The sequence below is a fragment of the Ornithorhynchus anatinus genome, chromosome 19, assembly GCF_004115215.2.
Source record: "Ornithorhynchus anatinus isolate Pmale09 chromosome 19, mOrnAna1.pri.v4, whole genome shotgun sequence".
NCBI lineage: Eukaryota > Metazoa > Chordata > Mammalia > Monotremata > Ornithorhynchidae > Ornithorhynchus > Ornithorhynchus anatinus.
This window is the reverse complement of record NC_041746.1, coordinates 34,660,097-34,671,275: the sequence shown is the minus strand read 5'-3', so window position 1 is coordinate 34,671,275 and position 11,179 is coordinate 34,660,097. Positions and strand designations below refer to the sequence as shown.

The following is an 11,179-nucleotide window of genomic DNA, read 5'->3' as shown; positions in this document are numbered from 1 at the left end:
CACCACTCGGCCGGGTCCCTTCGCTCGGCGCGCGCGCATGCGCCATCCTGCCCCCTCCCGCACGTCCGCACGCACGACCCCTTTCCCCGCCGTCCAATGGGACGACAGCTTGGAGGCATCCGCTGGTGGCCGGCCAATGAGGGGCCGGGGCTGGGGAGCGGCGCGCGCCCTCTGGCTGGAGAACCCGGAAGCGGCGGCGGCGGCGGCGGCCGTGGCCGTGGCCGGTCGGGGGTGTGAGTGGCGGCGTCATGGGGCGGGCCGGGCCGCCCGCGCCGGGGCTGCGGCTGCTGCGGCTGCTGCTGCTGGTGTGGGGGCCGCTGGTGCTGGGGGACTGCGGGGGCCACGGGCTCGTCCCCGCCGGCCCAGAGCTCGCCCGGCTCCCGCCGTGGCCGCCGGCGGCCGCCCTCCCGTCGCTGGCCCTGCTGCGGGACGACCTGCCGGAAGACCCGCCGGGCCTCCTGCCGGACCTCGACCCCGACTGCCGGGCCCTGCTGGTCCTCTTCGCCCGCAGCAGCGCCCGGCTGACGGACTGCCTGGGACGCGGCGCCCGGCCCGTGCGGGTCTGCCAGACCTGTTACCCGCTCTTCCGGGAGGTGGTCGGCAGCATGGAGAACATCAGCCGGGCCGCGGGGCCGGGGGTGAGCCGCCACCCGCCTGCCGGGCCGGGGGGGAAGGGGGATGACGGCAGCGATCGCAACTCACTAGAGAAAGTGGAAAGAGCCCGGGCTTGGGAGTCACCGCTCGTAGTAATCATAATCTTGGTATTTGGTAAGCCCTTACTATGTGCAGAGCACTGTTCTAAGCGCTGGGGGACATGCAGGGTCATCAGGTTGTCCCACGTGAGGCTCACAGTTAATCCCCATTTTCCGGATGAGGCAACTGAGGCCCAGAGAAGTGACTTGCCCACGGTCACCCAGTTGACGAGTGGCAGAGCCGGGATTCGAACCCCTGACCTCTGACTCCCCGGCCCAGGCTCTTTCCACTGAGCCACGCGGCTTCTCCACAGGTGGGATTCTGAGGTGAGGTAACTTTTCCGGGATACTGTTCAAAAACAGATCTAGAGGAAGTAGTGCTGAGTGTGATAGAAATGGGCCAGAGATCGGGGCCAGCAGGGATGGGTGGTCTGGTGGCCTAGAATAAGACAGGCAAAACTGAAGGAGAGAGCAACATGCCCATGATATGTTCCATGTAATTCTTGGCTTGAAAGTGTGCATTCACCTTCATCTGGGCCAAGAATGACTCTCTAGGGTAATGCATTTACCTTGGCCAACTCTGCAATCTGGCCTGCGTTTTTTGTTGATGAACTTGCAGTGAATGAATGAACCTTTTTTTAACCTCAGAACTCCTCCAGAGAAATATGGAGTGAAGATTTGTTAACTCAAGGAGATATATTTGCTGCTAGTAGATCTCTTCCTTACCTCTTTTAATTCTCTGTTTCATGTCTTTTTTTCATCACTAATGTTGGCCTTGAGGACGCTTTCTTTAGAGTCGTTGACAGTTGGTGAGCAGGAGCTTCAACCCAAGCTCCAATCTCAGCTCTCAAGGGGCCCTTTAAGCAAAAATGGACAGTTTTGTGAAGATCATTAGTGGTAAATTGAATGTGGGTGCTTAGATAGTATCTAGTACATAGTTACAGAGTAACTTTGTAATGAGTGGAGGAAAAAATGGAGTCCGATGCTATCTAAGAGTACTATTTCCATCAGAGGAAAGTTGGGATGAAACCTTCAGTATTCCATTTGAAAGCTCATGCCCAGGATTTGATGAATGAAAAAATGAAATGGTTTAGGAGTCTTAAAGTGACTCTTAGGAGTTTCCTTCACTGTTAAAATGGCTCTGCTCTTTCCATGTTCTATGGAAAATTTGGAAAATCATTCTATTTAGAGAAAAGTCTGTGTGTCATATTTTCCTCAGATTTTCAAGACTCTGCACGGAAGATGAATCCCGTCCCCTTATTCATGATCTAGTGTCTGTTTTTTGAGTTGGCCACCTCTGTGATTAATTAGGTTGTTATTGTAGAAATGTCCCTTTAGGAAGCAGAAGATGAATACAGAATTAGTCATTTAAAGGCAGTCGTCCTTATCCCTCGTGAGTTTAAAAGGGATTACTTTTTCCTGGCTCTTCCTGAACTAAAATAAAAGAATGGTTCGGAAAAACCTAGGTAGATGGATGGCATTTCTTCTAGTGTATAACATAGTTTAAGTGACTATTAGTTTGGAAGGCCAGCAGTCGTACTGAATTACCCGGGCCCTGGTGTGAGACTAGAGTAGGAAGAATAAATGGTTGCCGCCATGTACATAAGTGCAGTGGACGATGGAAATGGAGTTGGCAGAAGGGATGGTATGACTCTGGGTGTTGGAAAATGAATTGGGGAAGCTTGCTAGTGGAGGTAGGGTTTTAGGAAAGTTTTGACCCCCACCTCTACTCAGGTCTAAACATCTGTAGCTTATTTACCATCTGAGTGGGACACACCGAAGGCAAATGTATTTTGGCTTGACAGAACTGATTGAGTCTTGCTTTCCATCTTTCTCCCAAACCCTAACCAGGTTGGCTTGCCTGCTTGAACAACCAGTTGAGTTGTATTGCAGTTTTTTCCCCCTCCTGATCTTTTACCTTCCTCCCTGGAAAATCTCTCAAGAAATTGCTTAAATATATCTTGCTATGTAACCCTGCTCCCTCCATTACCACTAGGTAGTTAATATAGAGTAAATGAGACCTGATACACTTGTGCAAAGCTGAATGTCCCAAAGCGTAACTGGAGGGGCAGCAGATGTCTGTTTCTAAGACCTCACAGAGCTTGTATTATGTTTTTTCTCCTCCAGAATGCCTCTGAGAGCCACAACTGTGCCCGAAGCCTCTTAATGTCAGACCGGATGCAGATAGTTGTGATTTTGTCCGAATTTTTTAATACCACATGGCAGGAGGCGAATTGCGCAAGTAAGTTATTTCCTCCCTCTCTTGTGGCTGCAGCCATTCATGCTGTGAATCTTGGCTCTTGGTCAGAATAATTCATCAGAGCATTGGGAGCTTCTTAACTGAGCTCTTCTGAATCTAAATGTTCCAGGTTTTCCAAGGACTTGTTTTGCTCATGTCTTGATGTCATTTTGGATTGCAATTTCATAGGGTGTATTTGTAAAAACAAAAAAAACCTGAAGAAATTGATATTCAGAATAGGCAGGTGGTTCCCATTGTGGTTAAAACTCAGTTATCCCAGGACTGCATTCCCAGTGCTTCTATTCTCTGGTCCTTCCATTAGAGTGTAACCGCATTTGAGGGCAAGGATTGTGTCTGCCAACATGCTTAGTGTAATGCTCAGACACAGTAAGTGCTCAGTAAATACTATTGATTCGTTGATTTTCTTTTCCCTCTCATTTCAAAGGTTTATATCAACATAAGGACAGTCTACCCCTCCCCCCCAATTAATTGACTCCTTGAGATTTTAAAATGTCACAGTTGTTCATCCAGTATGGGTGATGATAGCTCAGTTCTCAAAAATTGCTCTTATGGTTGCTCCTCGGCCTGACTCATATTGAGTTTTTTCAAAATAATTTTTTTGCTGGCATCCAGTAGCAAATATTGCTCAGAAGCCCCCTTAGAAGATTCGTCCTATCAGCTTCGGGGATATGGTGAAGATTGATATAGTTACGTATTCGATTTCTGTCCTTTTCTTCGAAGTGTGCAATATGCTATTTAAAAACTAAAGTTTTATTAACAGTTTTTGTGATTTTTAAACACCTAGACCATGAATATCAGAGAGAGTAGGATGGGGGAGGAAGGAGAAAGAAAAGGGTTAAAGCTGGGAGAGAGGGAAGGGGGACAATGCTATCCCAATTTAAAGTAGAGCCCTGTATGATGTGCCCCTAAGCAACCAGTTTCAGGTTTCCCACTGGTGGGCCCAGGTCAACATGTCTGGATAAAGCAGGTGGAGCCCTGGCCTGTGTCCAGCATGGTCTCTGTGCTGTCACCCATACACTCATGCTCAGTGCTTTGTGTAAATGCAGGCATTGGTGTTCTTCCTGCAGGATTCAGCGTCCCAATATCACCCAGGGAAAACTGCACATCAGTGAGATGTCATCCGGAGACTGCACCCTTGGCAAGACCGTTGGGCCTGGCTGAGCGTTGGACAGGATGGGCCCAGAATGACAGGGTTTCTTAACTTCTCTGTGACTCAGTTACCTCATCTGTAAAATGGGGATTACCTCAATCTGTAAAATCTGTAAATGTGAGTCCCATGTGCGACAATCTGATTACCTTGTATGTACCCCAGCACTTAGAATAGTGCTTGGCACATAGTAAGCATTTAACAAATACCATCATTATTATTATTATCATTATTGTTATGTAGATGGCAGAGGCCAGTGAACTCCCCTCCATTCCACCCCAGGTAGTGCCCACAGCTTTCCATGCACTGTGCCACTACTGGCCTTTGGAAAAGGATGAAGTGCCACTCCACTCAATGCCCTGGAACATTTTGAAATACGGAACGAGAAAATATGACTGTTCTCAGTTTCAAATCCCCATTTATACTAGTGGTATACACATGCTGAGTCAGTTACCAACCATGTGCTCTGTCCAATAGGCTAGGAGTCGGGAAACATTTTGGACTCCTAAATTGTTTGAACATTTAGAAGACTAATACACCACATCATTCAGACAAATGGAAAGACCTATGTTTTCAACTTTATTCTCAGAATGACATTAGCTATGGTAATTGCAAGGCTGAAACTTGCCCAAGATTGTAAATTGAAGGCATCTATGTAAATAAGAATAGAAAATAGTACTAGGTGAAATTTTCAGTGAGAAAACTCCTTAGTTGAAATGTTTTACTCCAGTATTTTGTTAATGAGGCCCAGTGATCCAAATTACATATAAAAAAAGCCCCATTACAAAGCCAGAATAATAGATATCTGGAGTATTATTTTTATTTCAGCTGTCCTACTTTAACCTCACCTTAATTTTATTTTAACTCAAACTCGACTTCAATATAAATTCCTGAAGAGGTAACTGAGTCACAGAGAAGTTAATTGGCTTGCCCAAGGTCACACAGCAGACAAGTGGTCAAACAGCAGACAAGTGGCAGAGCCGGGATTAGAACCCATGTCCTCCGACTCCCAAGCCTGTGCTCTTTCCACTAAGCCACACTGCTTCTCTGCAGCTTCTCTATATCACTCCGCATGTCACTGTTCAATGGTCATTTTTGTGTTTGTGTTTTTTTTTAATTTTCCTTCTGATATCATCTGAAGCAGTGAAAGAGGACACAATAAGTTGAGAAATACAATGGAAGAGTCTTCCCAGTGGCATCCCTGCATGGATTAGACCTCAGCATGAAGCACTTGGGAACTCTTCAGAGGGTGGAACATCTGTGACTTGCCCTCCAAAATCGGGCAGTGTAATGGGGAAGATAAGCTGACTTAAGTGGATGAATATGTAGTTGTTAAAAGTGGGGAATAAATACATCTATTAAAAAAAACACCAAAACCCAAACCAAACAGCTCATTGTGCAAGAGGAGATTAATTAGGGAAGAGTGGAGAGGTGCTAAGTATTGGGGATTTTTTAAGATGTAATATTAAATGTGATGCTGTTTTTCTTTGACAGATTGTTTAATGAACAATAGTGAAGGATTATCGAATAGCACAATACATTTCCTGGATCTGTTCAATATCACCATGACATGTTTCGAGCAAAACCTCCAGGTTTGTTGTATTTTGTCTCCTCTATGCATATAAGTCTAGTGCAACTGTTCCCTGTTTTGTAGTAAACCTGGAGAACTAGAACATATAGGAGGTTGACTAGTTGAAGTAGAACCATTATTTTTTAGATGATATTGGAGCCCATTGTATATTCCCGGTGGTAATTTCCTTTGGCACCATATTGGAAGCAATTACAGCTGGATGCTAAGTGCCAAGTTGTCTCTTTTTCAGACTCCGCCCATTTAGGACCACATTCTCTCCCCCGTCCTCCCCCTTTCCCCTCTGCTGCCCAGTTCAGGCCGAAGTTCCCACCTCTCTGACTGTGTTAATCCTCTCCTCCTTTCCTGTGGAAAATCAAGAAATGTCTTGAAGGTTGTAATTCTTGGTGCAGAGATTCCTATAAAAATACATCTCCATTGAAATAAAAAAAAGTATGCTGCTTGAAACTGGATGTAAAATGTGCCACGATTGGGTGTAACTAACCATCCTCCATTATTTTGTGTTTTGTTCGACGGGGGATTCCATCCGCCCTTTTCATGTCATCAGATGGATCGATGTCCTGGCACTCCCACCCAGCTAGTCCTATCTTTGTCCCTCTTTAGAGATGTCCTGCTTTAGAGAAGCCTCGTGTGTGTGTGTGTGTGTGCTCACACACTTTCAAAAATTATTTGCCTACTCTAGCTGTACTCTCTCAAGTGCTTTGTACAGTGTTCTGCACATAGTAAAGCACTCAATAAATACCACTGACTGATTGATTTAGGTGTTTGTTTTGTCTGCCCCATGAGTGGTAAGGATGTCTCAACTGCTTTCATTTGCCCCCTTTCACTATCCCACATTTTGTCAAGAGCAATGAGGTACTGTGCCTAGAAGAGCAGAGATTGGAGTTCTGAATTCCACGTGGTAGTTGGGAGATTGTATTTTGCTGTCAGTTTTCTTCTGCCATCATCACTTCGTAGATTATTGTACTGTCTTAAAAGTGTTCCAGGGAGATTAAAAAAAGTTCACTTTCAAATTGCTGTCATGTGTGCACACATGAGGCTATCCAACCACAGGCAGCTATAGTACATGTTGCATTTCTAAATGGCTCAGAATTCAGCTCCCATTATTTGGGATTCTCAAAAGGGGGAAGTGGGATTAGGTACAAAACTCCTAGTACACACCCAACAACCCAGTTTTTTTTTCCTTTGAGTAGCCATTTTTATGTTTGATCTTGGTGATTGATTTTTTTCTGTGATTCAGTTCGAGGCAGTGTAGCCAGGATAGTGTGAGTAATCAGGTCATTGCACTTAAAGATGGCATTACTCAATATGGATTCTTTTTCTTGTATGGCTAGTTGTGCTTCTTGAGAGCTCCTATGACTAGCCTACTTTTAAAAAATTTTCAGTGACTTAAATCTATTGCCAATGCATGAGCTCCAAAGTCTATATTTTAAAATTTGAAATTATAGCTATTTTCTGTTCCTCCACATTAATGACAATTTCAAGGATGTGACTAGTGTATATTAATTTTCAACATGCTAACTCACTTGAAGGTTCATAAGCTTAAATGAATTTACTGAATGCGATGAATAAATCTTATGTAGTGTGAATTCATTTTATTTATGATTTTTGTTCTTTTAGGGGGGTGAGAGCAGTCTACAACTGAGAAACTATACCGATGTGTGCAAGAACTGTCGTGAATCATACAAATCACTGAGTGCCCTTTATGCCGAAATGCAAAAAAGGAATGACCACGAGAATAAAGCAGAACATGGAACACACTTGTGCATAGATGTGGAAGATGCAGTGAGTGTTTTGCTTTTTTCTTAGAGAAATTATTTCGATAGCTTTCATTCTCTTGCACTGTATTCTTGCTGTGTAGTTTAGACTCAACCCCAGTCTTTCTGATCTCCCTTTTTTTTTTTTACCAATATCCTTTGTAACTCCTCATCCTCATAGTCTTTCCACCCCCTTCTCCTCATCTGCTCAACCTCCCTCCTCTGAGAAAGACAAAGAGAGATGAGAAAAGGCAGGTTAATAGAGAAAGGACAAAGAGAAGCAAAGTGTAGACCAGAAGAAATAAGATCCAAATGAGGAAAGGACTAGAGAAAAGGCGACGTTAGAGAACTAGGAAAACCGCCTGTAGGACTAGCAAGTCTTTCCAGGGCTCCATAAATGGGCGTAAAGGGTACGTATCTGGCCTTATCTCATTGTGATGAGCCATTGCTATCTCTGTTTTCAGATGAATGTAACTCGGAAGCTGTGGAGTCGGACCTTCAACTGCTCGGTCCCCTGCAGTGATACCGTGCCTGTGATTGCTGTCTCTGTCTTCGTCCTTTTTTTACCAGTTGTTTTCTACCTTAGTAGCTTCCTTCACTCGGAACAGAAGAAGCGTAAACTTATTTTGCGTAAGTAACACCGATCGATTCAGTCCTTTCAATAGGATGAAAGCTTTGGTTTTTATACGAGGACTGGTCTTAGGGCAGTTGAGGGGGTGCGAGTCCCTGGCCTTGGGACTCTAGGGCAATGTTTTTACATTCACAACTTCAGCAAAGAGTTTTCCCTCTTATGGAAGGGGGGAATCCAGCCGACAGGCAGTTGCCTTCTGTGTCATGTGTTATCTATCAAAATGATCATCAGCATGGAAACAGATGGTGATGGATTTCATGTAGAACATAAAATTACTGGATTGTTTACAGTGGTTGAGAGCCCCACTAGGCAAAATCACCTTGGTGTGTGATTTACGCAAAGAATTTTGATTTTCAAATTCTCTATCCTCTAGTTTTCTAGTTGGGTTTATAGGAAATATTTCCTTTTTTTTTTTTAAGAAGCTCAGTATTCATTCCTTTAAGCACAGACTGTTCCAAAGACACTTGTCTTTGATTCCTGCATCCAGCCTTTCCATGTGCTCTTATTTTCTCTCAAATTGATGTATCCACACACGCTTCATTGGACCACTCATAGAATGTGCAGTGAGAAAACAAAAACTGCTAGAATAAAAATAAGCCTGTGACTCATTCCAATAGTTCTGCAATGTACTTGTAAGATATGGTGGCCAGCAAATGGATCTAGTTGGCAAATATTTTCCGTAACTTCCAAGTTCTTGAAGTAGAAATTTCACTCAACTTGATTTTTCTTTCTCCTTCTTTCTAGCCAAGCGAATTAAATCCAGTACCAGCTTTGCAAACATTCAAGATAACTGAAACTCAGGACAGAATGGAGACCAGTTGATTCTGAGTAGCAGGAGTCCCAGCAGCGCCTGAGGGCAGAAAAACTGAGTTTCAGCGATCTCCTTCTCTGTCCTCGAATCTCTCTTGAAGCTGCTGAGGGAGGAAAGGTGGGAGGGAGGGAAGGAAGCTCCCCCAGATGGGTAAGGACATCAGTCTCATTTGGAAATAAGACTTCATATTTTCCAGTCATTCGGGACCTGTTTTGATCCATTTGGGAATTTCGGGTTTTGCAGTTTTCAGACCTGTGATTATTGTCTTTCATAAAAAAGTATTTGGTAAGTTAACCAAATAATGTTTCAGGGATCTCCCCTTCTTCAGTGATTCCTCTGGGACGACTCAGAACCTTTGTCTACTCCTTCCAAAGCAAATCTGACCTATGCTGATAAAGCATACAGGAACCTGTACCTCTGAGATAACCTTGCAAGTTAGTGCAGTGCTTAAATTTCAGGTACAAGTGGATTTATGCATAAGAATTAGTGACTAAATCCTTGATTTGTGGATTTGGGAGTTGCACACTGTAGATTTAGGAAAGGAGATTTATTCCTTTTTCCTTTTGACGTATGAAATAATCACTTCTTTAGTTTTTGAAGCATTTAAATTGAAGTGGAGGGGGAGGGAGGGTGCTGTGTGGGCCCTTGCACATCTTCTGTAAATGGAATTCATCAAGAGCCCCTAGGGTAGGGATTAACTGAGATTTATTCTCCATTTGACACAGGATTTGAGAGGTACAGCAACATACGCTGAAGTTCCGGGCAGCTTCACAATGAACAAAACTCTGCACTGAGTCATTTGAAGAGCTACTCTGTAATATTAAAACTACAACAATTTCTAAAAAAGTTGGGGCCCATATTTCTATGTAGACTAGGTTTAGGTGAGGCACTCCTGTCTTTTAGAGTAAGCTCTATTTTACAGTTGGTTGTTATTTTAGAAGCAAACTGAGATCACACTGAAATGGCAGAAGGCCTGAATGGCAAGATGAAGGAGCAATTTGAGACAGAGTTCAATCCTTCAGGCAGAAAGGAATTGTTAAACCATATTTTGTTGCTTAGCACCATATTATTGTGGAATTGAAGCATTAAGTGTAGTATAGTTACATCCTTCTCAAAAATACGATGTGTATGTTACAGTTAGGGCACTTGCTGGGTATACACTTGTGGGCAAGGGAATCCAAAAAGGGAGCTTGGAGGGGGAAAAAAACAGTGAATCAAAGAGGAGATGCTTCATTTTCTGTACGATTGTTAGTGGAAGCACAAATCTAAAGGGGCTTATGTAAGAAACTGTGTGATTATGATGCCTAATTAAAAAAAATGCAAACTTTTAGGAAATTTTATCCACTTCTGTGCTTCTTGCTTTATATTGATCCAATTCTCAAGTGTTAATAGGGGTGGGTCAGTGGCTGGCAGTTCTCATTGTTTCTCAGGATTTTTTAGCTGTCAAATTGATCATTTTACTGCCACAAGTGCTCTGTGGGAGGGGGTCGATTTGGGCTTGGAGCCCTGACAAGGGGACGTAAGTTTCCCTGGGAAAACAGCTAAGCATGTTGCTAAAGTTGTCTTGATGGAACTTAAAGGCAAACTCATCCTAGGCCATGGGAGCAGGTGTGATTTCCGTGGTGCTCAGGTGCCAGGCTTGTTGAGATTTGTGGGGAGGCTGCCTTCTACGATATTGCTAATAGCATTACCGTGGTTGACGAGTCGTGTGACCGAGGGTTACTCAAAGCAGCCTTTCATTCATGTACGGGAAGCCCGATTCCATGGGCAGAATTAGAGAATGACACCTCTGATGCTGCCAGTAGTGGCTTTTTGAGCCCATTCATGCTAAGGAGGACTGGGATTACTTTGGGATATGGTAGTTAAGCACTTTAGGAAAGAAAAAGCAGCTTTTACTGGGTTTTGTCCTGTTAAGCCAAGTGAAGTACTCATGTGACTTTTCGCAGCGGTAAGAACTTCCAAAAACACCGTTAAGAATGGTATCTTCAAAATGTTTTGGCATCTCTGTTTGGCTGAGTTGTGTATATTGTAACCCTGAATTCAAGGAACCATGCTGTACATTGATGCAATATAGTTGGTTTTGTTACACTGCAGTGTTTTAAAAAATAAAGGTCGAGAAGTCCACATCGTAAATACTACTATTTTGTTTTTAGGTGTTGGTCAGATTTTGGACACTAGATGGTAGCTGTTCATTTGGACTTGTATGAAACTTCCTAGTAGTAAGTGAAAATAGCTGCTTTTAAGTTTTGGCCATTTTGATTTCTGCAAATAAAAATATTTTTATATTTTGAAA

At 43.6% G+C, this 11,179-nt stretch overlaps 1 protein-coding gene across 1 annotated transcript; it reads left to right on the top strand.

Annotated features, from left to right (window-relative positions):
• The first annotated feature begins 233 nt into the window (after positions 1-233).
• On the top strand, positions 234-11,179 carry OSTM1 (osteoclastogenesis associated transmembrane protein 1). The gene is made up of 6 exons (XM_001511458.4): positions 234-638; positions 2,820-2,934; positions 5,594-5,691; positions 7,308-7,472; positions 7,909-8,074; positions 8,820-11,179. The coding sequence occupies exons 1-6, from the start codon at positions 249-251 to the stop codon at positions 8,867-8,869; spliced, it is 984 nt and encodes a 327-aa protein (XP_001511508.2). The 5' UTR covers positions 234-248; the 3' UTR covers positions 8,870-11,179.